General features: G+C 38.6%; 1 protein-coding gene across 1 annotated transcript in view; it reads right to left on the bottom strand.

Moving 5' to 3' along the window:
* MED27 (mediator complex subunit 27) overlaps nucleotides 1-27,960 on the bottom strand; it is a 231,521-nt gene that overhangs the window by 11,219 nt on the left and 192,342 nt on the right. The window contains exons 5-6 of the mRNA XM_027869645.1: nucleotides 20,837-20,944; nucleotides 9,325-9,366 (exon numbers count right to left, since the gene is read on the bottom strand). Coding sequence (XP_027725446.1) covers nucleotides 9,325-9,366; nucleotides 20,837-20,944 — 150 coding nt within the window. The remainder of the gene's footprint in view (nucleotides 1-9,324; nucleotides 9,367-20,836; nucleotides 20,945-27,960) is intronic.

Below are 27,960 nucleotides of genomic sequence, written 5' to 3'. Positions count from 1 at the left end.
AAATGTGTTAAAAGTATGAAGGAATAGAAAGAAGAGGTTCCTTGTATTATTATTATTATTATTTTTCTATTATGCAGAGCTAGACTCTAATCCATTTCCTAGATCTGTACTCCACAGGTTAAGCAAGCCTAGAAAGCCTAAACTGGAAACATCTAAGCCTATGGGGGGGGTAGGGATTACCTCAAGAAAATCAATATTGCCTCTTCTGCTTGATGAAGGAGCAGTTTGCAAGGGCTCTGAAGGACTTGTAACTTATCTACCTCAGTCAAAAAAATGCTGCTATGAGATGGGACCGAAAGATTGCGATTTTCTATCAGTGTGGGAGTTTAAGAAGGGAGAAAGGAACAGAGATACTGTTCTTAGGCAGAAGAGGAGGTCAGCAAAGTATGGTGGAAAAAGCATGAAACTGGGGTCAGAGCACCACGGTTCAAAAATCCTGTGTCACCCTGGGCAAGGGAAGAGATCTCTTAGGCCCCTTCCAACTCAAATTCCTATGAGCTTATTGATTGCCTGTGCACTACAAAGTGGAAAGGTGCTCAAAGGCTCGAGCTGCCTCACTGATCTAAATTCATGCTGGGAATTTCCCCAACACAATCACAGTCACAGAATATATCAGCCCCTCTCCAGGAGGCTCCTGTTGAGAACCTACTTTCCTCATAAGAAGAGATTAATGGATTAACTGGTCAGTCATCTAAAAGAGAGATTGGGATGTAGGGCAGTTTTGACGTTGGGGAGGTCTAGAAAGGTCGGAATCGCAGGAAACTGGCCAGGGAGGCAGTACAGGAAATAGCCCTAGCTGGACGGGGAGGGGGGGAAGAGAAGAGGGGGATAGTCCTGAGGATGTTAGGGGTAGAGGCAAAGGGTAGAACAAAGCTAGAGTTATTTAGGATTGGTCTGTGAATCCCACAAGTTCTTGAGGAATCCTTGAGGAATTAAAGAATTAAGATGATTTAGCCAACTTTAAAAAAAAGTCTTTGCTGTTTGGAACTATTTCTTAATGGTAAAACACCAGATTCAACTGCAGGTTGCCAAGAAAATAAAAAAGGTGAAGACACCTGAACTGGTCTATACTCATTTGGAACAATATTATTTTCAGTAGAAACATCTGGATAGTCAGAGAACATCTAAAGACATATCAAGGTTCTCAGGAAAATATGGAGACAACCATGTCCAGAAGTTCCCAAACTTATTTGGTCTGTCCCCTTTAAAAAAAAAAAAATTACTCAGCCCTGCCCTGGTGTTAGGTTAAGTTAACCCTTATTTTTACTGAATACTCCCCAACTGCACCGGAGGCTTCTACTGCTCTTCTGGATCATTCCAGCACCCTCCCAAAAGGGTGGTATCACCCACTTTGGGAACCTATGAATTGCATACCATAGAAGAATGAACCAGAGACTATATACAATCCAGCTGTTCAGGAGAAAGGCAATTATGATTGATGTCAGCAGAGAGAGCCCTAGAGACCTAGGTTTCAGTCTTAGCTCTGCCATTAATTAGCTGTGTATCCCTAGGGAAATAATTCCCAGACCTCAGTTTCCTCATCTATAAAATGAGGGAGTTGGAACAAATTCTAAGCTCTCTTTAAACTAGAGGATTCTATGACCTACAGTCTAAATTCATGCAGTGAGTCAGCACTAGAATAACAGCCAAATTGAATACTAAGCAGGTTCAGAGGGAGAATTTCAGAGCTATGGCCTTTCTCCTCATGGTGACCAGAGGATCTATAGTTTCTCTGGCCTAGGCTCTTTTTCTGCTCACTGTTTTGAAGGAGCTGCTCTCTTCCCATCCCTCCACCGCAGAATAGGTCACCATTCCTGTCTTGGGGGTTTACATAAGTCCTTAAGAAGAAAGAGACTATAGAAATGAAAAATTACTACTCCATTACTTTTCTAATGCCAGAAACCCACAAACCACTTTCAATGCAATTCATAATGCCTCTAAAAGACAAAGCAGGATGGGACTCAAATAGGCATCACCAAGGGCAATTCCATTACGTTCTAGTAAGGGTGGTAACAGCCAAGCACCTTCTACTCAGATAGAAACCCTCTGGCTGCTAAGGAAGCCTGGGAGAGGAAAGGGACCTTAGATGAAACACAGGCATCAAAAACAGAAAAAAAAAAGAAAAAAACAAAAACAAAACAAAACCAACCCAAAAAACAGGGGACAGGTGGAATGGATGTTAAGAATCAATCACTGATTAATCTTTTTCTGGTTTTAGATGCTTAAAGTAGTTGGCAAATGGGAAGGGGGGGTAGTGGAAAAGGGGATAGGGGTTTCAGAAGTACATCTAAATGTGTCTAATAAAAGACAAGATGAAATGCTGAAACATTTCAACTGTCTGGGCAGTAGCATACTGATCCTAGTTGGCAGCAATCAGCTGTAGGGGCCCCCAGAGCTGAAGTTTAACAAGGCTCATACGTTCTGCTTACCCAGCTTATCTGATATAGACAAACCAATGGCCCAGGGAGGGGCCGACCTTCATTCAGGATGACCCTGGAAATGCCCATCTTTTCTCTTTCGCCAAATGCCATCAATACCCCAATATTTATCTCCTGCATGCATTCATCCTGCGTGGTCACTTATTCAGAGATTATTGACAGGAATACATTTTCATATATTAGGCTGATCACTTGTCCTTGCACTGGTGAAACTGCTTCCTGGGCTTCACTGGGTACAAAAACCCTACAACTCTACAAATACACGAAACTTCTGAAGCAAGAATTCAATGCCTGGTAAACAAATGTACACACAACCATCAATGATATATAACTGCCTTTCTTCCTTAGAAAACAACAAAAGGTTTTGTTGCTTTGTAGAGACTACCCTCACTCAGATTAAGTTTCCCAGACTATTCCTTGCTAGGCTTTTTCTGGCAAGATTTGGGGAAATTGTATAATAATGGTCTTGTATAAATAGCTTGCTGGATAAAAGAGAACTATGATTTACTATAAAGTCTGAGCACTGACACATAAAACCTACCTCTTAGCCTCTTAAAACTCTTCATTTATGGTTTTTGAAGTGAATTCCTAAAAAGGAAGCCATGGAACTGGCGGAAGGAGAGCCTAAGTATAATTATCACAACTAGTCAGGTTGTGAAGTCTAAGGGAATGGTTTTACTTAACACTTACTAGCATTTACGTTGCTCCCAAATGCCACACAATGAGCATACACATCTATATACACAGAGATGGTGCACTCCTAACTTTGTGATTAGAGGGATATCATGGTATGCAGGCATGGTCTCCTTATGTGAGGAGCCATGATGTGCACAGTTTACAACTGAACAATTCCATTTAGGAATATTGAATTCTTACTAACACACTTTATGCCACTATTAACCTACTACAAACCACCAGCAAACTTTCAGGATGTCATGTATACCAGTGGCGAGTTGCAGTTAAGTGCTTGGTACTCGGAGGTATCTCAAATACAGCCAGGTAAAATGTAAGCAACTTTCAAGCCGAGACCCAGCTTGAGGTCTGGAAGAAAGGGTGTAACAGCACTGCTGAATGAGCAAATTCAGGGCAAAATAGTTACAACCTATAGGTTTGTCAACCAAATGGTTAAGCATAGATCTGCCACTAAGGATCACAGAATGTCCGATCCCGTCCTAAAAATCAACCCTGGAATCTGTCTGGCCCATTCAGAACCTATTCTTTGATTGGATTTGGGGTGTGCCACTTGATACTTTTGTTTTATTTTTGTAAAAAGCTACCATCCAGAGTTCACTCTTCGAATTTCATAGAAGATAAAACGAAGGTCCAAAAGGAGAGGCATGCCCAAGATAGTGGCAGAAGTAAAACTGTAACCCTGGGCTCCTTCAGGTATACAATGCTGCCAGGAAAATGACTGACTTGTTGCCATATAAAGAACTAGCTGACCCAAAGGCTATTTTTTGGTTTCACTTCTAAGTAAAAAAAAAAAGCGAAGAGAACTGTGTGCTGATCCTTATGATCCCGCCTTTCAATTCTCTGCCTGGCTACCCGGCGTTCTACACACCTGGCCTCTTTTCTTCAGACATCCAGCCAAGATTTAACACAGTCAGGAACTCTAGATTCACTCTCAATCTTCCTAAGTTACCGTATAAAAATTCACACTGTGTTGAAATGAGAGGGTTAAAGATCAAAACAGTCACTGCACCTGCAGAGTTTAAATGTCAGAAAAATATGAACATACTAAAACCATTCATGGCTCTTTGTGTCCTGCCCTTTCAGATAGACACCCCCCACCCCTCCCCTTATTTCGGAGTTCCATTCTCTGAATCCATCCCGCTGTAGCTATGCTGGCTATAAAAAGCTTCTTCACCCCAGGACGAAGTTCAAGAAGTCCCCAGGGGACCACAGTAAATGATGAGACCTGTTAGCAGTAATGGGTCCGCTGAGAGCAGTCCCCAGCTCTAATCCACTTAGACACACTTAGGTAAGGGGTCTAATACGGAGGACAGCAAAGGCTTGGGGATGGTGTCAAAGCTTGAAATAAAAAGGAAGAGCAAATTTCAGCTTTCTTTGTCAGGGTTAGCTGCAGAATCACAAGATCCTGGTCGTGCCTCTCTGACACAGACCACAGGCCCTGGGAGATTCTGACAGGTGTGTACTTGTTTTGTCAGTCCTTGATGCAATCCTTGTGGCATTCATTGGAGTTTAGGAACCTGGGCTGGTTCTGCCAGGCAATTCCCCTGTCCTTCACCCTCACATTGAAGGAAAAGACCTTGAAGGGCTCCCTGCCATCTTAGCACGCTGGGGCCCTTTCTGTGGTGGCTTACTGCAACTATTTGTGGGCAGGAAAACACATGCAACAGTAATTGCTACCACATAATGAGTGCCAAAGGAAGGAAGCCCTAGGGGTTTTTAACACCGAAGCAATGCGGAATCAAAATTTCTCCAATGGTATTACTTTAGCTGTTGCTGCTAGTAAGTAAGTTATTCTCAGCTTAGTGGAGGTAGAGAATTACAGTATCTCCCCACTACTAACCATTAGGAAGTTGGGGAACCATCTTCTCGCTTAAATGCAAGTATGACCATAGTAACACATTCATGAAACTCCTTTATATCAAGGATAAAGTAGTATCTGTTCCCACAAACCTTCCTGAATAATATTATTAACTGAACTTACTACAAATTACTATACACAAGTGGGCAGGAAAAAAAAAAAGATAAAAGCCTGAAAAGGAATATTTGAATTGACTAGTAAGAAAGTGTTACTACAGACAGAACTATTATATTATAAAACAGTATTCTCCAGGTGGATGAGAAGAACAATATTACTTGATGCAAGAGTAAAGTGGACAGCTGGTTGTGGCAGGCCGCCAGTCAATCCTAAAAAGGATAGGGCTAGTTAGGTTTGTAACCAACACCCATCTTTCACTATTTTTACCCTGAAATCATGTTGGGTAAATGGCAGGAGTAAACTTTATGGAAGACTACACCAAAAAGCAAGGCCACACTTTCAAACTACATATCCAGTACTGGTTGTGTTTTAGCTTTTAACAGAAAGTAGAAGGTGGCTGGTTGGTTGAGCGAAACAGTGGGAAGTTGCAACTTCTGGCCATTAGCCTAGCCATTCTAATTACATTAATTAAGATGGCTACTATTAAATAAAGATATGGCCATTTCTACACTATTTCCTCATCAATGTTACGTATTGTATCGCTATACAAACATCTTCAGGAAGAACACACCATGTTATGTGAAAATATATTTCATTACAAAATCCAAACCCTTTCCATGGCAATAATTAGTTCAAAGCTTTATTGATAAAGGATTATTAAGGTTAACTCTGTACTGGATGACTTTCCACTATGTTCTTATCTACTTGACACAGCAAAGAAAATATCTCACTAGAGAAAAGAGAAGATTCTTTAATCCACTAATTCTTACCTATCTCAAGAGAAAAGAGGACTTCAATGGCATCTGCTTTAGTATTTGACACAAATATTCTATAGCCTACACCCAAAGAGCTGACCTTTTATCTTTCTGATTCTAATATCAGAGGTAAGATTATTATATTTTAAATTACATGTACAATACAGAGGGGGAATTTGTAATTTTTAGTGTCAATGCATAAATATATGACCAGATGATACTTATTCCATTCCCTCAGATCCATACATTTTCATCCTCTGAGCTTCAGCTTCCAATCTGTTAGTTAAATTGCAAGCAAGGAAACAATAGGAACTCCTAAATCCCTTCAAATGGATAGCTAATCTTCTTTTCTTTTTAATGGACATCTAACCTTAAACTCTAGGTCAATTTGAACTGATTGATTCCCCCTCTCCACTTTTTCTTTTTTTCTTTTTTGTGAGGCAATTGGGGTTCTTGCCCAGAGTCACACAGCTAGTGAATGTTATGTGTCTGAGGCCGGATCTGAACTTAGGTCCTCCTGACTCCAGGGCCAGTGCTCTATCCACTGCGCCACCTAGCTGCCCCGCCCTCTCCATTTTTAAACAAAGTGTTAGACACTTTATTTTTAGGGCATGTGAAATAAAAACACAACAGAGTCTATCCAACTCTATGCTTTATACATTGTACAACTTTCTAGTAAATTGCTTCCATCTTGCATTCAAAAATGTTCATAAGGCAGAGCATTTTAAAAAATGTATGTAAAGGCAATGATGTGCTTGAGTAAAGGGTATTTGCATGAAAATTGGACCATTACTAAAATACTAGGTTATTGGTCCATGGTGCTTATTGCCATAAGTGAAGTGAACATCTACTTTCTGTAGAACTAGAAGCTCGCAATTAACTGCAACACTACAGAGTACAGAAATTGTAAGACCAGTTAAAAAAATAAAAGGGACTCTGCTTTAACAAAGGAAGCAATAGATAATGAGGCAGAATTCCCTCTCCCTAGAATGTTTTTCACAAACTACTTGGGAGAAAATTACAAGACAAGACTGCAAGGAAGAAGTGTATATTTAAGACCAAGAATTTGTGCATGCTAAACAAGTGAATTTCTCCCCTAGGTATGGTCACTTAGATAAGGAGGTTAAGATTAAGTACTTGGCTCACTGCAATAAAGACCAAATTAGAATATACTGTGATCCTCTAAAACTCTAGATGGTAAGGAGTCTATTTTCTTCATTACATGACTGGTTATCTCCATTGGTTAGGTCGTGGTGGTAAAGAGGTCATGATCATGGTTTGGATTGTCCCCTCCTCCCTAGTTAGTTTTGATCTATTTCACATCTATGCCAACTGTGTTGTCTTTGGTCATGACGGGAATCACTAACGAAAATGTTGAGAATCAGTGTAGCTCCACCATTACTACTGATTAAGCTAAAAGTATCTTTTTGTACACCATGACTAGTATATTAGTACTAATATCTTCAGACAGTACACATCACTTGATGATAACCAAACACCTTTGTTAGAAGCATTTTTAGTTATAAATTAAAGTCAACTATTATCTGCATTATGAAAGGAGAGCAAAGTTTGGTAAGGATATGTTAGAAAAAAGAGAAAATATGCTGTTTCTTAATTAGTACGAGGAAGTTGGCTCCAAACACTATTGTGGGGGTTGTGGATAACGAATAGCTGGGCAAAAGGTTAGTGAATGGGTAGAAACTCTTCTTTGAGGGAGGGGGAAAGGAGAACCAGGATTCTCTCAGGCTAGCTAGGCAGGGCTATGGGAAAAGCTCTCAGGCATATGAGCATGAAAAATGCTTACCATAGTTCAATCAATTCTGAAGCATTTATTAAGCAGCCAGCCCTAATTCTGGCCTCACTGGACCCCTCCATCACTCTGCAATCCAGCTAAACCTTCCTTCTTTCTGTTGCTCATAGAAAATAGTACATTTTGGGGGCAGCTAGATGGCGCAGTGGATAGAGCACCGGCCCTGAAGTCAGGAGGACCTGAGTTCAAATCTGGTATCAGACCAAACACTTGACATGTACTAGCTGTGTGACCTTGGGCAAGTCACTTAACCCCGATTGCCTCAAAAAAAAAAAATAGTACATTTTCATCACCACAGCTTTGGACTGGCTATCTGCAATGCCTGGAACATAGTCCCCAAGGAGTCCCCCTTTTCCTTTAAGATGCCCCTCAGGCATCATCTTCCACCTGAGGGTTTTCCTGATTCCCCCAAGTGGGAGTGGAATCCCTCCAAAACTACGTTCCAAAAAAAAAATAAAATAAAATAAAAAATAAAAAAATAAAAAGAGGCAGCTAAGTGGCGCAGTGAATAGAGCTCTGGCCTTGGAGTCAAGAAGACTTGAGTTCAAATCCAGCCTTAGACACTTAACACTTACTAGCTATGTGACCCTGGGCAAGTCACTTAACCCCAATTGCCCCTCTAAAAATCAAAAGCAAAACAAAACAAAAAAAGAAACCAAAAAAACCTACCTTCCACGTGTGTGTATATGTATTTATTAACGTTATACTTATTTTATATGTACATATTTTATATGTGCTTGTTATCCCTCCAATGGAATGTAAGCTCATTGAGGGTAGGGATTGTTTCGTTCTTGATACTAGAATACCCATTGGCTAAAAGAGAGCTTGGCATATAACCAGTACTTAATAAATACTTGCTGATTAACTGACTTAGTACCTAGCAGAATGCTTTGTAAGTAGTAGGGTACTTGCATAGAGAGGATAACTGAACCCGTGGGAGCTGATGAGGTTACTGAGAGAGAGGGTATAGAAAGGTATAAGGTAGCTTAGTGAGAGCGTAGAGGTACATAAGCAGGGGGGTGGAACATCATGTATAATGATCTATAAAAGAAGACTGAAAAGAAGCAACCAGACAGCCAGGAAAACTATAAAAGAGTAATGTCCCCAAAACCCAGAGAGGAGACAGTACCCAGGAAGAGAAGGTGGTTAGCAGTGTCCAATGCTACCAAAAGGTCAAGAAGAATGATGACTAAGAAAAGGTCATTGTATCGGGTAATTAAGGAGATCACTAGCTATTCTGGAGAGATCTTTATATTCAGTAGTCATGTAATAAACACTATTTTGACTATTAGACATCAGAATCTCTCTATAGGTAATAGAAAACACTGGATCTGGAGTCAGGAAGACCTGAGATCAAATCTAGCCTCAGACACTTACAAGCTATATGATCCTGGGCAAATCACTTAACCTGTCTGCTTTAGTTTCCTTAACTATAAAATGAGGATAATAGTACCTCTTACCTGCCAGGGCTGTTGTGAGGATCGAATGAGATAATGATTGTAAAGTGCTTAGCACAGTGCCTGGCACATGGTAAGGGCTATGTAAATGCTAGTTATTATTATTACTAAAAATTCATTAAGATCTGAAACTCAAATAGCAAAGCCTTCAAAGTCTCTCAAATTTCTTAAACAAGAAACAAAAAGCAAAACTTACCTTTTGGAACACCTGATAGTTGGACTTAGACCATATGTCAAGCTGAAAAAAAAATAAAAAATTATTAATATCGATGCTGTAATCTGCTGCATCTGTTACTTGACTTGAAAAATCAGAAATCCAAATGATCAAATCATTTAAATAGGGGACCAGGCAATTTAACTCAACAGAAAAAAGCCCTCAACAGGAATGTAAGGAGCTTGAATTCTAGATTCAACTTTGCCACTAAACTGCTGAGACATCTTGGACAAGTCACTTTCTAGGCTTTCCCCACGAGACCAGATGTTTTTTAAGATGCCTTCTAGCTCTAGGCTTTACAATTCTATGAATTACCCCCATTACCTACAATGAAGATTTAGGTTTTGTTTTTTAAAAAGAACAATTTAGACCTGAGCTATTCTTTAGCCTGGTATTAGAACAATTTTTTCTTCCAAGGTAGAAATGACTTGGGGATACAACTCTCTCATTTTACATCTGAGAAAACTGAGGGAACAGTCAGTGAATCAGTCAACAAGCATTTAAGTGCCAAGCACTGTGCTAAGTGCTGGGAAGACAAATGTAAGCAAAAAGACAGTTTCTGCCCTCAAGGAGCTTACATTCTAAGGAGGGAGACAATACATAAAAGAAAGATGAAAAAGGAATAGGGAGAATATACCGCACAAGGGACATGATGGCCCTGAGGGTAGAGGGTACAACTGAGGTGTGAATTTCAGGGCCGAAGTCATTTTCCAGGATGAAGAGGTTTCTGGGGCATGATAGAACAGCCAAAGGGGTGCGGCCTGATAGGAAATGAAAAGATAGCCGGACTGGGGGTATTCCTTAAATGGAGAAGGGAAGTCATTTATCCCAGGACTCCTAAGTACCAATTCAGTACTCTTCTACTAGCCCATGATGCCACACAAAATACTTTCCTAACCTAATTTTAACCAAATGTTTTTGAGTTCTGTGTCACAGCCAATAAATACCCTGTCCCTGTCTCAAGTATGAGAGTTTGGGACAAATTAAGTAAGGCAGAAAAATTACAACAGTATAGTGTTGGGAAGTAGCTCATGGATGCTGCAGATTAAAAGAGGAAGCCAGCAATGTGTCCCTTGGGTACTAAAAAAATCTCCTTTAATATGAATTCAAGATTATAGTAAATTGAAACACCTGGTCAACGAGCCTCTTGGAACTTGTTGTTGGGGTTTACCAATGGTCAAGACGGAAATGGGAGACATGGATGCTTTGCATTGAGTTGTGCTATTGATTCTGGAGCACAAGTGAGGCCAAGAAGGATTCAGGTGGGAAAAAAAGCATTTAGAATACACGAAGCAGAAAAGATGTTTTTAGAAAAGCCTTTTGGCACTCCCTCAAATCACTCCTTGATTTTCACATCTGTGAAATGAATGGTCTGGATGAGATAATTTCTGAGGACCAGTTAAAGTCTAAAAATTCTCTAATTTAATAGTATGGTTCTTTAGTTTAATATCTTAACTTTCATGCAGAAAAGTGAGATTTGGGGAAGAAAAACACTTTGCTGCTCCAAATGTAAAAAACATTCTTCTGTTCCATTTTACCATTCTAGATATTCCAATAGTGAAAAGTATTCTTATAGACACAGAAAAATCGCATTCCTAAAGAGACTGACTCTACAGTAAAATTCCATACACAAGCAGTTTCTCCATAGGGGTACCAATAGGAAATGAGAGGAACATATTTCCACCTTCTGCCTCTCCTTCCCCACGTTCCACCCCAAAATCTGAGATCTAAGGTGGGGCCTGATAATCAGGTCAAGGTCAGAGCACTAATTAAAAGTAGTGTGGATCTGAATGGCTGCTAGGCTAACTCTTCATGCAGGTAGGGCACATGGGTAACTCTGTGGTATGATTCCACAACATGCTGACAGATTTGCCTCTTCAAAAACCATTCCTCCACTTGTCTGCTCTAATATTTGAAATTCTTTCCATTAAAATCATTCCTTTGAGTTAAGGAATTGTGTGTGAAGAGGGTCTCTGATAACATAACTGTATTAGGGAGAGGCAGGATGAAGCAAGATGGAACAAGGTATTCTAAGACTCTAAGCTATTAGCATTCACTAAAACACTATTATGGGGTTCATTTATTAGCTTATCTAGCTGTTCCTCCAGAAATGGATCCTGAGGGAAAGTTAAAGAGGACAAGTTTGACTCATTTCTAAAACATGGTACACTCACTACAGGAAGACTCAGGTGGAATGCCAACTTGAGGATCCTCAGGTACCTAGAGGAAGGGAACTATGAAAAGAGAAGGGATGTGCTAGTGGGGGTGGAGTACCTGGGACAACAGAGACACCAAAATACTTAAATATTTTGCAGGGGAAAGCTCAGATCTCTTTTGAAGGGAATAAGCAGGTCCCTAGAATTTCACTGTTAACATATTTGACAACTTGCATGTGTCCTTTAAGGGGAGGGAACTTCAATGCCCTGTAAAGGTGAAATCTTTAGGTAACAGGTACAAAACGCAATCCCTATATTATCTCTATATTATCAATTCCACTGAAGTAAACAGCCATTTATGTGGAAGCCATGAACAAGAGATCAGATGGATGCAGCAGCCTCACCCAGGGCCCCTGGCATACAAAAATTATTCAGGGATTGCAGGATGAGTAAGAATTTTTTTGCATCTTTTATTTCTACCAAAATCATTGTCAAGAAGACAATGAGATATCTAGATTTTAAAACTAACTTTTTGAAAAAAGTAACATGAATGTTCCTATACTAGGAAACTAAACTTAACCTTTCATTTTAAGCCCATGGCTTTTTTCTAGCTAAAATTCTCTATTATTTATTTCTCCCTGCTTGTCAACATGCACAAAAGACTAAGACACAAAAGAGAGGTAGTCAAGAAAAAAGCAAAGAAAGGAACATAGGCACCAACACAAAAATACAAAAGGAAGTATTAAATTCTACATCTAAGAATTGAGAAAGTGGTTTAATTAAAATAATACCCACTAGAAAGAAATATTCTTAGACAATTCAGAGGTGGTCTTCCCTGCCTAAATGAGACCTTAAAAAACAATCCATACATATTCAATGGTAGACCATTGTTCCCCAACAGAAGTTTAAATATATCATTCAAGACTCAAAGGACTGCCAAAGATATTTGGGCCAGAAAGATTTAAAATAACATGGTCTATTTACCTGGCTCATATTGGTTAGAATGGGATCCAGTGACAACGGATTTCTCTATTTTACAATGAATGCATAGCAGGTGGTTTACATTGGATTTTCTGCTGTATGCCAAAGACAGAAATCTAAATGAGGGTCTGGAGTCAGTGTCCTTCCTTTCTTCAGGGCCAGAAAGATTTCTGAAAATTCATTTCAGAGATTCTGTGCTGGTACCACTGATTAATTTATTAGCTTGAGCTTCTCAGCTATAAGGGCATGGCGGCCACTTTTTTACTGGTTCCAAAATTCACGGATAAAACATTCTCTGATGTTGGAGACTGCAAATTTTTGGTTTAGTGAATGAAAACACTTTGAACTACAGTTCTAGGAAAAAGAAGTGAAGTGCCCTAAGCAGACAGCTCAGGGATATTAGGAAGACTTAAAAATGGAGAACCCAACATTATGGCCATTGGTAGCCAAATTTGTAATCTGAACTCTCGGGAATGGAATTATATATAGTACTATACAGCATAAGGAAATTTGAGGATTATGAATGGGCTATTTCTTAAACTGAAAATAAACTCCAAAGATCATCAATTACTTTTAAAAAAATCTGTTCTTATTGTGTAAATCGAAACCCCAAAGCACCTTTCTTTTTCATGTGGGAAGTCACTACTACACAGGGGAAACTGGACAAACAAAAACAACAACAAAAAAAACAAACAAACCAAAAAAACCCCATTCATTCAATGGATTTGTTCTCTCAAAAGAGAGAGTTCAAGATGTAGTGAAATTCCCGAAAATGAGATGCCACCAAGTATTCTAAGGACCCATGGAAATTGCCACCCACTCTATAGCATCATCCCTTAAGACTTTCAAGTCTTTCCATTTGCTCTGAAGCTGTACTGTCTATGTATATGTATTGTCTCCCTCAATTTCTATCTGTATACTCAGTACTTAGCACAGTGCCAGGCACATAGTAAACACCAAATAAATACTTTTCAAGTCATTAATTTTTTTCATTTTTTTCATTCATTCACTAAATTTTCTAATTTAAAGTGCATACTTGGGAGAATCTCTACTGCCCTGCAAGTCAAAGAATTTGAGGCTGAAAGGAACCTTTGAAATCATCAGGGGTTGGGAACCTGTGGCCTCAAGTGCCACATGTGGTTTCGTAGATCCTTGGGTGCGGCCTTTTGACTGAGTCCAAGTTTTACAGAACAAATCCTTTTATTAAGGGGATTTGTTCTGTGAAGTTTAGATTCAGTTAAAGAGCCACACATAAGGACTTATAGGCCTTGAGGCCGCAGATTCCCCACCCCTGATCTAGTTCAACCCCTTCATCTTAGAGATGAAGAAATGGAGACCCAACAGGTTAGGTAACTTAAAATCACAAACAAAGTTAAGATCCAGATCTGGGATCCATACTCAGGTCCTTGGATTCCAAATCCACTGCTCTTTCTAAAATATTTCATGGTGTTTATGTGTATAAGTTTAACTTATATTACTGCTGAAAATTTAGGGGACTATTCAAGATTTCGTTTGCTTGTTCAATTAGGAAAAAACCACATAAGGCAGTAGATGTCAACAGCCAAAAGTTAGTCACAAGTGGCTCTTCATAAGAAACTTATTATCCCCCAAGGAAATTTCAACTTTCAAAGCCTATATTTAGTGTACAAAAAAAAGTCAACAGGTGATAAAAGCTTAGGTTTGTTGCAGGGCTAAAAACAGCAATGGTAGTCAATTTTTTCAAGCTCTAGGGTGACTTAAGTTTCCAAAATAAGAAACTCATATTCAGGCATCTTATATGCCTGTCCACCCTCCCCCAGTAAAATAAAAAAGGTGGCAGTAATAGTATTAAAGAATGCATTGTTACAGGTCTATTATTCTTCAACTTTTCACTTTCAATCAAGACACACATTTGTAACTAAAAAAACCCAAAAACCTGCTGAAAGCACAATTTCAGGGCATCTTCTGAATGTGAATTAAATTGGGATTTTTCCCTCCTCTCATCCCCCCTTCGCATTCACCTCCTTCAACTACCCATCCCCCATCTACCCCTCAACTGTAGGTAACAAAACGCCATTTTCTGAAGGTCGTCAGAATGATTTCAAAGGCGATAACAAATCAAAATGTTCCCTGCATCTAATATCAAACAAGGCTAGTGCCAACATTTATTAGAGAAATCAGATTCAAGCCTTTCCCCTCCCCCTCGACCCAAACACACACACATCCAACTTTGAAGTGCAAAGAATACAAGGATCAGAAATTACCCTAGAGACAGTTCTAGCAGTCTTTGAAGGTTTCCTTTGATACAACCATTTCTTTTCCTCTCTTACACTAGGAGGCTAAAAGCTGTCTTTTTTTTTTATTGATATGGGGTAATTAATGAAGCTATAGCATTAACATAACCCAAATCCCCTAATAAGATAAATTCAATGGAGACACTTATGTTTCTTTAGTTTTATATCTAACTGCTGCAAAATTAGGACTCTGGCCAGATATTCACCTTAAGTACCCAACATTAAATATGCCACGTCACAGCTCAACCTGTTTCTACGATTACAGAAAAGTAGTGGGTCAGCACATCACCAAAAATCCTAGTGCATTTGTTTTGATGATTAGAATTAGATTAAGCAAGAGGCTTAAAGCTTCTATTATTATTTCTGCAAAGTGATAGCTCTGGTGGCCACCTGTATTCTAGGATTCTTCTGAGGAATATATAAGTTAGATCTGGAAAATAGGAATGGTGCCTAGTTATCATGTTAGCAAAAGAGCTAATTAAAATGTATTGGTATGTGATGGATGTGACAGATTAGGAATAAACTCAACTGCAGCAAAATTGGTGTCCAACATTCCTACTGTATATATAAGGCAATATCCTTGGTGAGTTTATTTGTGGTGCCATTTGATATATAAGAGGTGACCAGGAAGGGAGGATTTGGAGACTATAATAGGTCAAGATCAGTTGAAAAGAACAGAGATGTTCTAAAAAAGAGAATATTTGGCAAGGGTTGGGGTAGGTATTACAGATAATGAATATTTATTTTCCACTATGTGAAGGTTTGCAATGTGGAAGAAGGAGTCTTTGTTCTGCTTAGCCCTGCAGAGAATCAAAGGGGAGAAATTGAAGAAAGACACATTTCAGCTCAATACAAGGAAATATTTCCCCAAAGTTAGAGTTGTCCAAAGTGGAATGGGCTGCTTCTGGAGGTAGTGAGTTCCTCATCACTGGAGGTCTTCAATTGGAAGTTGGCTGACCATTTGTCACATTACAGAGAAATTTCCTATTTAGCTACAGGTTAGACTGGATGTCCGCTCTGGTTCCTTCCAGCTCTAGGATTCTGTGATATTGCTGGGTTTTTCAGCAATGGCAACTACTAAAATAGCACCTGCGTAGTCAGTCAAAAGCAAACTCGTATCTTTTTAAACAGCAAATTGATTGTGCAAGCAACAATTTGTCTATCCACTCCCCACCTCAGACCACACGTTCTACCCCAGTTCCTTCAAAATGTTGCCTTATCATTTAGAATGTGCCAGATCTTTCAATACATGAATTTACTTGAACATACACATATATAAATATATGTGTGTGAAATCCAAAAAACAGACCATTAATAATGTCTGCTTGAATTTTATTTTTATCCACAGCTTAAACTTGGTGACTATAAAGTGCTTGGAAAGGGAAGAAACTAAACAAGTCAGCTATAATTAGATCTTGGGCAGACTGGTCACTTAAGAGCTCTCTACCACGTTTGGCTAATGCAACTTTAAAATAATGTACTAATTCAGGTCTGTCTGTTTTGCTATTTCTAGGTCTGGGTCCTGGTTATCATTTAGGCCCACAGATATGGTTGACATCTATTTATGTAAAAGAGGGTAGGAGCCAGGTTTAGTAACCACATTTGTGACTCAGTATAGTAGGACTCAGGTCTCAGAATGTTGAAATATAAACCCATTTTCCAGTCCTCCTTCCGGAGGTCTTTGAAAAACTTTTTTTTAATTTGGAACTATGCCCAAAGGGCTATTAAAAATGTGCGTACCCTTTGACCTAGCAATGGCACTTCTAGGGCTATATCCCAAAGAGATCATACAAATGGGAAAAGGACCTACATGTACAAAAATATTCATAGCAGCTCTTTTTGTGGTGGCAAAGAATTGGAAATTGAGAGGATGCCTATCAACTGGGGAACGGTTGAGCAAGTTGTGGTATATGAACGTGATGGAATACTATTGTGCTATAAGAAATGATGAACAGGCTGACTTCAGAAAAACCTGGAAAGACTTATATGGTCTGAGGCTGAGTGAAGTGAGCAGAACCAAGAAAATGTTGTATACAATAACAGTCACATTGTGTAATGACTAATATTGATAAACTTAACCCTTCCTGGCAATACAAGGATCTAAGACATCTCCAGAGGCCTTGTGATGGAAAATGCTATCCACGTCCAAAGAAAGAACTATGGAAGTTGAATTGATATTTTTTTTTTCTCTTCTGTTGAGTTTTGTTTCCTCTTTCTGATGGTTCCTCCTATTGGTTTTAATTTTTACTTACAACATCATTAATGTGAAAATATGTTTAATATGAATGTAAATGTATAGCCTATATCAGATTGTGCGCCATCTTGGGGAGGGTGGTGGGGAGGAAGGGGAAGAAAAATTTTAAACTCAAAAGCATATGGAAGTGATTATTGATAAATCAAAATAAATTAATAAAAAAAACTTTTTTTAGTTGACATCTTTTGTTTTTATACACTGTCATTTTCAAATCTCTCTCTCTTTTTTCCCATCCTCAAAAAAAGAAGAAAAGAGGAGAGGGGGGAAAAAAGCAGTTTGGCAAAAGTCATCAACACAAACCAAATCTGCTGGGATATGCAATGTTTCCCTTCCATAGCACTCACTTCTACAAAGAATGGAGAAGGGTGCAGTTTCTTCTGTCTTCTTTGGGCTCAAGGTCGATCATTAAATTACATAATATTCAAGTTCTTGTGGTTGCTGTTGATGTTCTTCCCATTTACATAGTTGTAATCATTGTGTATATTGTTTTCCTGGTTCTACAACAATTGGCATCTGTTAATTTAAGCCTTCCCTGTGCTTCTCTGTATTTTTCATATTCATCATTTTGTACGGTACAGTAATATTCCATTACATTCAAGTACCATATTTTATTTAGCTATTCCTTAAATGAAAGGCATTTATTTTATTTCCATTTCTTTGCAACTACAAAAAGTGCTGCTTTCATTATGTTGGTGTATATATTAGACCTTGCTGTCTTTGATGACTTTAGAACATACACCTAGCAGTGTGACTTCTGAGGCAAAAGGTATGGCCATCTTAGTCACTTTCTTGGCATAATTTCCAATTCTGTAACTCTCAGAGCTTGTGACAGATAGCCTTTTATTTAGAGTTGACACGAAACTTAGGTTGTTGCTTGATTTACCTACAACTCCTCACGTGTAAAATGAGGGGGCTGGGCTAAATGATCTCTAAACTTCTTTCTGGCTCTAACATTTTATACTTTACGATCAATCCTCTCTAATTTCTACTTCATCACCTTTCTATTTCCTTCTGTGATTCTCACCTTTATAAAGAACTACTTCAGAAGAGGGAAGGTAATAGAGTATAAAGCCCTTGAGAGTCAGAGTGTCCTGGCTGCACCGTTTACTAGTCCTGTGACTTTACTAGCTCAGTAGATTAACCTCTGTGTGGGGGCCTCAGTTTCCTTATCTGTAAAATGGAGTTAATAACATGTGTACTGATTACCTTACAAAGCTGTTTGGTGATTAAATAACAATGACTATGAAAATGTTTAATAAACAGTAAAATGCTAAACAAAAGTATTATATTATCATTTTGGCATAGTTTTCTCATTCCCTTCTTTAAATTTACTTCTAAACAACTTCTTCAAGCTTAGAATAAAGGACAACAGTATCACATCCTCTTGATACACAAAACTTTTTCTGCCAAAAAATAATCCTTTGTCTTTTTGACATTCATTTCCTTTTCTTTATGCTATTTTGTTTCTGCACTGGTTAAAACTAGACACTTCAAACAGCTCCACTGATCTGCTACTGGTGAAATAAATGTATTAGAAATTGATGATATCTACACTCTGATGCTATGATTGTACCCATACAATTCAACTTGCCACATAATTATTCATTTATCAACTGTTTCTATGTAAATAGATGGATTACAGGATTTAATACTAGAAAGGTCCTTAGAGACCCTTTTTTCTTGTTGTTCCCAATCTATTGGACCAGAACAGAGGTGCTACCAAGTTATTGCAGAAGGTCCAAGGATCCATATGCACACAAAACACTGTCATTTGAGTCTTCAGCTACAACAAAACATGCAGTATCACTCTATACTGAGCAAAAATACCTTATGTAGAATGAATCAATTATATATTTTACTTATGCATTATTTTTCAAATGAATGCTTTTGTGATTAATAAAATATAAACATTTAAAAGCATTACTGAATCCGAAGTAGCTCTTTATCATCATGAAGTCTCTCAGTCAACAGTAGTTATAATTGTCGGGGTCCAAGAATTTTTTTTTGGGGGGGGCGCGCTAGTGGTTAAAATGAGTCTTTACACTCAAAAAGGCTGATAATCACTGACCTAATTCAACTAGAGGGTTTATCCGACTTGCCCATGTCAGCAGCAGAGCTTATCTTCACACTCAGGTCTTCTGACCTGAAATCTTTTGACTTTCGATGCTTCAACTCCACCAACTTCCAAGTTGCTGAGCTGCTTCTGAGGCACCCCAAGAGTACTCACAAACAGTTTGATCTCTCAGGGAGCTTTAAGCCCCTCACCATTTCCTAAATTTGGGCTGTTTTGACAACACATTTGTAAACCAACCGCATATTACCTTGTAATCATGCATACCGCTAGTTTTATTTGACTTCTCTATTGCTATTTAACTTTCCAGATGCTTATATCTTAACTCCCCAGCTAGACCATACTGACCATAACTTTTATAAGGACCGGAACTGTGTCTCACACTAGTTGTGAATTTGTAATAATGATATATGGAGATACACACAAACCACAGAATAGAATCTGCACATCCAAATGGGTGTTGTCCTTCAAAGAAACCACTTTGTGAGAGTATTCAGTTACTTATTCCAATGTTTCTGCTGGCATTAAAAACCCCCACCACATTTGGAATGTCTCTTCTAAAACTCAGCAAAGTCTTTCCCATAACCATGCTTTGGATCCAAACCAGCACGACACCACTTAATCACTGGTCTGAAAGGACTTATGGCAGTTCCAAAATTCAAAATCCACCCACAAAAGACAAAGATTGCCACCATTAAAAATATTAAAAAGAACCTGATATAGGTTCTGAGGGCGAAGAGAAAGGAAGGAGTTCATTAAATATCTTGAGCAATGATAGAATCCTGGAAATAAGTGGCTCTAGAAGACACACACACACACACACAGAGATTTATGTGTGTATACATATGTATGTGTGTCACTATCTCATATCCTTACCTCTTTTACAACAAACTGCTGTGCATTAAGTTATAGTTATTAGGTTTTTTTTTTAGATATCCTATCCTCATTATAACATGGCCTTTGGGTGCTGAATGCTTGGCTAGCTCTAATGAACTTATTACTTTAATGGGAATCATTATAAGAGGAAGAAGCTATAAAGCTCATGAGAGAGAGGGGGCAAGTGTTAGAAAGTGACCAGCACAAGTTGGGCTAGTGTCTCAAAAGGGGGTGGTGGTGGTAATTTCACTCTGGAAAAAAAAAAAGAAAAATAAAAAGCATGTAAGGTCCACCTTCTGATGCGTTCCATTGAACTATTTGGAGTAGATGCAGTCAAAAGAAATTAGGGATTCAAGGTGGGTGAATTTTTCATACATAATGCACTCTGAGAAATGAGTTCTCTTTCTTAAATAACAGCTGTTCAGTGTGTGCTATTATTACTGATATGCAACATCCTCAGGGCTACTTTATTTCAGAGAAGAAAGATCTTCAAATTGTGCTTAAAATTAACCCCCAATTTCCTTATGATACTGGCAAAAGCAAAAGGCTGAACCATAGGCTATTAATGTGCAGCCAGGCTAGGGAAAAAAAATCTGTTTCCTCAGAAGACATGTTTAATGAGGCAACTGGGGTCTAAGGTGATAAATCAGAAATTCAACTAAGGGCATAGGGTTTAAAGAAAAGCAGAAGCTTGAGGATGAAAAACCCAAGTAGAGGGTGTAAAATGTAAAGCCACACACTTTACAAAAATATCAGCATTGGCTGCTCATCATTTTATTTGGAATCCACTACATTTTTCTGGGCTGAACAAAAATATTATTATGTGTGTGAGTATATAAAAACCTTCCCTCCCCCCCAAAAAAACCAAAGTCCAACACCCTACCTTTCCATCTTCTGTGTATACATTTTCGTTGTATCCTTTCACAATTGTTCGATCAATGAAGAGGCTCCTCATGACCACAATGACTTTCAGTACCTTTCCTAAAGTAACCTATCAAAATGAGGGGAAGAACAGAAGATTTAACATTTAATTACATGAACAATAATACCACTACTACCACCACTGCCATCACCACCACCATTATGATCACCACCACCATTATGATCACCACCTCACATTTATATAATGCAAAGGTTGCCTCAGTTAATCACAGAGTTCAGAATGTCTCTTTTAGAAAACAGGATAAGTTAATGCTCTATGCACCTACTTAATCTCTGACAGTAGCACTGAGGGAGGTTTTATGAGATAATTCCACAGCTGTCTTTCTTGACATCGCCCTAAAAAGCCCAGGGATAGCAGAAAATTCCCTTTGTAACTGCTTTTGGATCAATCACCCACTAGTTCAGAGAAACACATTTTGAACCTATTTATATTTTCTGCTTGTATAACCTTTCAGCGGAAGGAGTCCCATATGTTTACTACCTACTGTGTAAAGTAATTCTTCCTTTCATCTGCCCTAAAATTACCTTATTCAAGCATCAAGGGGGGCGCTAGAATTCTGGGGCTCCAAGATGCAGTGAGCATGTCTGTTGTTCCCTTTGACCAGCCTGTCCAGATTATAATGGCTGCCAGGAGAGAGAGGTGGGCATATGTACACTCAGGGACACATGGCAAGCATAAGGTAGGGAATATTAAACAGATCTTGTAGTTGAACTATACATTTATAAGAAAAGCTGGTCAGGATGGACATGAAATTTCTAAAAATGAACCCAAAGGTAAAACAGAAACAGCTGATTTTTGCGTTCATTACAAAATTGCATCCTGAGAAATACCCATAAATCCTTTTACATTTTCAGTTGTGCTACAACCTAAGGGTGGGCAGGGAGTGAAAAAGAGGACCAAGGAAAAAGAAATGCAGCCATGTGTCGCAGGGAAAAAGTAAACGAATATTTGCTGGAAGAGAAAGTGACAAGTATAAAATCAGTTCTCAGTATTTAGGTGAAATACTTTGGGTGCCCTTGTACTAACTCTTTAATAATCTTCCTAATGAACCATTTATTATTCCTATTTCATGGATGAGACAACTGAGGCAAAATCATTACCTAACACAAAATACAACTAAGTGGCAAAACCCTAATGTTAAGTTACTCTTCTACATACTACTCTAACCATTAAATAGGCTTTTCCAATGAAGCATAAGAACAGTGTTTAATTGGAGGAAGATAAGAAGTACTTTGGGTATAATTTGGTTAGGATCTAGGTGAAGACAATAGCTTAAAACACAACTCAACCACCTCTAGTTTCCACACTACAGGCAGTTAGGTAGTACAGAGAATACAGTGCTGGCTGGCTAGGTCTGGAGTCAGGAAGATTTGAGTTCAAGTCCAGCCTCAGACACTAGCTGTATGACCTTGGGCAAGTCACTTAACCTCTGCTTGCTTCACTAATTTTTGCATTTAAGACAGGAATGATAACAGCACCTACCAAATAAGGTTATCATGAGGATAAAATCAGAAAATATTTGTTAAAAAATTTTTTTTGGTAAAGATATTTGCAAACTCTAAATCACTATATAAATACTACCTATTGTTACTACTACAACTTTCCTGTGGATCTGTCCTGGGCCCTCTTTTCTCCTCCCTCTATACTATTTCATTTAGTGATCTCATCAGCTCCCATTGATGCACTTATCATCTTTATGTTGGTGATTCTCAAATCTATTTATCCAGTCCAAACCCCTCAGTTGGCCTCCAATCCTGCATCTCAGATATCTTGAAGTAAGTAGATGTCCCATACACATCTTAAATTCACTATGTCCTAAACTGAGCTCCTTATCTTTCCCCCAAACAATTCCTCCTTCCTGACGTCTCTATTATTTCTGAGGGGATTGCCATCCTCCATTCCTCACTATCTCTCACTCCCACATGCAATCTGCAGTCAAGGCCTGCCTTTTTTGCCACCCTGGTACCGGTCCTCATCACCTCAGACCTGGTTGATCTGCCTGCCACAAATCTCTTTCCACTCTAGTCTATCTTCCACTCAGCTATCAAAGTGATATTCCTGAAGTATAGTTCTAACCATGTCACCCCAAGTCCCTACTCCATAAACTCCAGTGGTTCCCTACCACCTCCCAGACCAAATATAAAATCCTATTTGATGTCTGAAGCCTTTCTCTCCACTCTCACCTTTCCAGCCTTCTTACACCATATATACCCCTCCCCTTTTCCTCACCTCCAAACATACTCCAGTGATCAGTGACATTGGCCTCTTTATTGTTCCTCAAAGAAGACACTCCATTTACTAACTTCAGGTATTTTCACTGGCTATTCCCCATGCCTGGCACATTCTGTTCTCTCTCCTCATCTCTGCCTCCTGGCTTCAAATCCTGGCTACAAGAAGCCTTTCCCAACTTCTCAAATCTAGTGCCTCTGTTGATTATTTTCTATTTATTTTGTACACCGTTTGTTGTACAGTTGTTTGCATGTGGTTTCTCCTATTAAACTGTGAGCTCCTCGAGGGCAGAGGCTGTCTTTTATTTTTCTTTGTACTCTTAGCCTTAGCACAGGGCATGGTGCTTAAATGTCTATTGACTGATGGAGGTTTTCCCTGATTTCAAGGCCAGTTCTCTATCCACTAGGCTAGGAGCCCCTCAAATATTAAAAAGGAACCAGAAGAAGAAAGTCTCTAGACATTGAGTGAGGTTTATGAAAACACACTGTGGAGGTTTATGAAAAGACACAGGTAAGGATCACACAGGATTAGAAATCACAAACAGATCACAAATAGCACCACTGGAAGAAAAGCTCAGATCAATGAGATGTTGCATCCACTGAAACCTACTGACTGTATCCCCTCAACACTGAGGCAGCACTTTGAGTGTTTCTATACTATTTTTTGTACCTATTACCTCAAATATCTTATGTAACCAGAAATCACTTCTTCAATATGACAGTTAAGTCAAGAAGATACTAAGATCAGTGATTCTGCCTTTGAAGTAGATACTAGCTATTAACAAAATAGGGAATAATATTGTAGTTTAGTAGGTTCAGTAATAACTACTTGACTCTATTGCCCTTCACCACCTGAAAATGGATGTCAAACCTCCCTCCCTCCTTCAGGGCAAACCTTTGCAGAATCACGTTTGACTTCTCTTTACCAGCGAACACAGGGACCAGAGACATAGCTTCTACAAGCCAACAACATCTGACTATCCTTTTATGGAGCTGATAAACAGTGCCAATCAGTAGAAGTTCCAAGTTTTAAAGTTGGAATTTGATAGAAATAAACAAAAAAGTGTTCCATGAAATTTTAAATGTCTCTTTTACTATCTAACACTGAAATAGAAAGATGAACGGATGCATTCTAGGGAAAGTTTGGTAGCTGAAGGTAATCAATGTGAAACAAACAGGTTATCTTGGTCTTTGAACCTCTAGGAATATTTGCTAAGGTCATACATAAAGTAATGTCTAGTTTATAAAGTGTTTTTTCCTACATCAACTATGTGAGATAGGTGGTACAAATAGTATTATGCCCATTTTATAGATGAGGAAATTGAGGAAAGATTGTTTATTTTAGTCAGCCTAGAGCAGTAGTTCTTAATCCTGGGGTCCATAAATTTTGTTTAAAACAAATTTAATAACTATTTCAATAAAACTGCTTTCTTTTACAATTCTATTTGTTTTATTTTATGCATTTAAAGATTATTCTGAGAAAGGGTCCATAGGCTTTACAAGACTACCAAATGAGTTCATAACATAAAAAAAGATTTGAGGCAGGGAATCTTGATTTTCTACATAGGGTGGGGAAAAGGAGGACAATTTAAACTAAATTTCAGATCAAAAGATACTCTCAGTTTTTTTTAAACTGGTACTTTTTATGTGCCTTTTTTTTTAGTCAACAAAAATCTACTTCTCTCCTTTCCACTCCACATCTACCCCACTGAGAAAGAAGGAAAACAAGCAAACAAACAAAAAAAAACCCCCTCTTATTACAATATGTATAGTCAAGCAAAACAAATTTCCTCACTGGTCATTAAAAAAAAAAAGGCTCATTTTGCCCTCTGAGTCCTTCACCTCACTATTAGAAGGAGAGTAGTATACTTCATCACGAGTCTTCTGAATCCTGGTTGGTCATTATACTGATTAAAGCTATTTGTCTTTATAAAATTGTTGCTTTTAGTATAAGCTGTTTTCCTGGTTCTGCTCACTTCACTCAGCATCAGTTCATATAAGTCATCCTAGTTTTTCTGTGAAACAATTTCTTTTATAGTTTCTTATATCACACTAATATTCCATTGCATTTCTATACCATGACTTGTTCAGCCATTCTCTGATAGGTTCCCTCTCAGTTTCCAATTCTTTGCCTATTCAAAAAGAGAGAGAAGTACTGTTGCACATCCTTAGAGTTTGTTTTGCTTAGGACTAATTCCTCCCTTAATCAACACTTCTTCCTACATTCCCCTTTCTCTTTTCTCTCCTATTACTATTTCCCTGTTAAGTGAAATGTATTTCTGTACCCCACTGTACATATTCTTCCCTCCTTTGACCAGTTCAGATGAGAATGAGGTTCAAATGGCAGCAGCTTGCCCCATACCTTCTTCTTTGTTTGGATAGACTTCTATTTGTACACCCCTATTATGTGACATTTTCCCAGATGTTCCTCTCCTTTACCCCAACTAATATAATTCTCTTCCCCTCCTTTTCTAGTCTTCTTTTAATATGATCAGGACATAAGAGCACAACTTCCTGGCCCTCTCTAAGTCAACTCCTTCCATGACCTTTGATGTAGAGAGAGTTCAGAAGCAATACATGTATTACCTCCCCCATATTCAAATGTACATAATTTATTCTTGTTTAGTTTCTTAAAGATTACATTCTGTTTTGCTGAATTATTCTCAGTTGTAAGCCGGTATCCTCTGCTTTCTAGAACATCATAATCTAACTTCTCCATTCCTTTGAAGTGATGATTGCTAAACAGTGTGTGATTTTCACTATGGCTCCTTGGTACTTCAACTCTGTCTTTTTGGATGCCTCCATTACTTTTTCTTTGACTGGAAGCTCTAGATTTTGGCTATAATGTTCCTGAGAGTTTTCACTTGAAGATTTCTTTTAGGAAGTGAATGGTGAATATGTTCTATTTCTATTCTGCCTTCTGGTTCTAAGAGATCTAAGCAGTTTTTTGATTTCTTGAAATAAGATGTCTACGTTCTTTTTGTTTATGCCTTTCAGGTAGTCTAATCTCTCTGATCTGTTTTCTAAGTCAGTTGTTTTGCTAGAATATACTTTGCATTTTTTTCTTCCCTACCCCCCAGAATTTTGACTTTGTTTTAATCTTTCTTGTTGTCTCATGAAGTCATCAGCTTCTAATTGGGCAAAGTTTTGTTCCTCTTCTGCCAAGCTTTTAATTTCTTTTTTTCTTCTATAACTCTCACCTCTTTTCTAATTTTTTTTTCTCTAGTGTTCTCTTTTCATTTAGAAAGTTTTAATGCTTTTTAAAAAACTTACAGCATCTCTTTCAGGAATTCTATTTGAATTTGTGCTCAAGCTGTGTTTTTCTTTGAGGCTTTGCTTATAGATGTTTGAGACATTTCCTTCTTCTGTGTTTGTGTCTTAAGCATCCCTGTCACCATAACAGCTTTTTATGGTGGGATTCTTTTTTTGTTTATTTATTCTTTCAGCCTACTTCCTGACTTGGGACTTACATTAGGGATAGGATCTATACAATTCTAGAGGGATGTCTGAGCTGGTCATGTTGCTGCTTTCTTGGAGTATTAAATATTGTGTTTTTCCAACATCTCAGGGACAGCCCAGGCTGGGGACCTGCAAGCTTCCAGGGTTCCCAAAATGGTCTGATCCAAAGCAAAGTATGATTGCTGCCCCCTGGCTGGAGCTCTGCAAGTTCCTGACCTGGGTGGGTTTGGGTCTGCACAATAGGCCTGTGGACTTGTTCCATCTGGAGTTTCAACACACAGCTGCTGCACTTGGTCACTATCAGCCAGCTCTATCAGAAAGCCGTGCTGGTTCAGAGTAACAGAATTGTAGGCTTCTCTCTGGTCTGGGATTTCTGCCCTAGTTTGTCCTCCTGCAGGCTTCAGACTGGGCTAGAAGCTGTATCTGAGATCTCACCCTGTTCCTGGGGTTTGTGCTACAAAGTTGCTGCTTGCTTCTGAATGTGCTTCCTGTTCAGTGTATAGCCTAGTGCAATGAACTGACTGCTCTTTGCCTTTGAATGCTACCCTTAGGTGCAGGTCTCCTCCTCAGTCCACTCTGGATCTATAGAAAGATAGTATTTCGCACCTCTTCTTGCACCTTATTGATATCTTCTATACTTTATCATGCTGGCTCCAAATATACATTTGACAAGCTTACATATTCCTTTGGAAACTTCTGCAGTAGTATTCACATTACTGCCTTTATTCTTTATTCACATGCTACTGAATGAAGCTGGAGAATAACATGAAACCTTGCAGACTCATACCACTACAAATTTATATGACATAATCTCAAATGGGCTGTCCCTTCAGCAAGACAATCCTTTTATGCCTCCCTAATCAATTTACTAGCCCACTCACCATAGTGGCTCTTCCAAACATTTCCATTTCTTCTCAAATCTCCCCTGGCTTCTTTCCTCTCTACCACCCTCTCAGTTGAGAATCTTGCCAATATTTCAGTTAAAAAATTGAGATTCTCTGAAAACTCCATCGCATCCCTGCCTCCTCATCTCAAATCACTCAGATGCCTTCTACTACTATCTCTTCCTTCAACCCTGACTTGCATGAAGAGGTGGCCCTTCTCCTTGCCAAGACAAACCTTTCTACATGTATAAGTGATCCTGTTAGAACCTGTCTTCCCCAGCAGATTGATTCCTCCGTCATTCCTACTCTCTCACTAATCTTCAATTTCTCTATCAGCTGCTTCCCAACGGCCTACACACATACTCATGTCTACTTCATCCTCAAAAAACTCTTACCGAATGTATCTAACTCTGCTATTGTCCTATCTTTTTCACACTATCTGAAATCACTATCTACAATCTGACTACACTCATCAGCTTCCCAATTAAGATCA

The sequence above is a fragment of the Vombatus ursinus genome, unplaced genomic scaffold (genome assembly GCF_900497805.2).
Source record: "Vombatus ursinus unplaced genomic scaffold, bare-nosed wombat genome assembly UNPS02014793.1, whole genome shotgun sequence".
Lineage (NCBI taxonomy): Eukaryota > Metazoa > Chordata > Mammalia > Diprotodontia > Vombatidae > Vombatus > Vombatus ursinus.
Note: the sequence above shows the minus strand (reverse complement) of the source record. Positions and strands in the feature narration are given on the sequence as shown.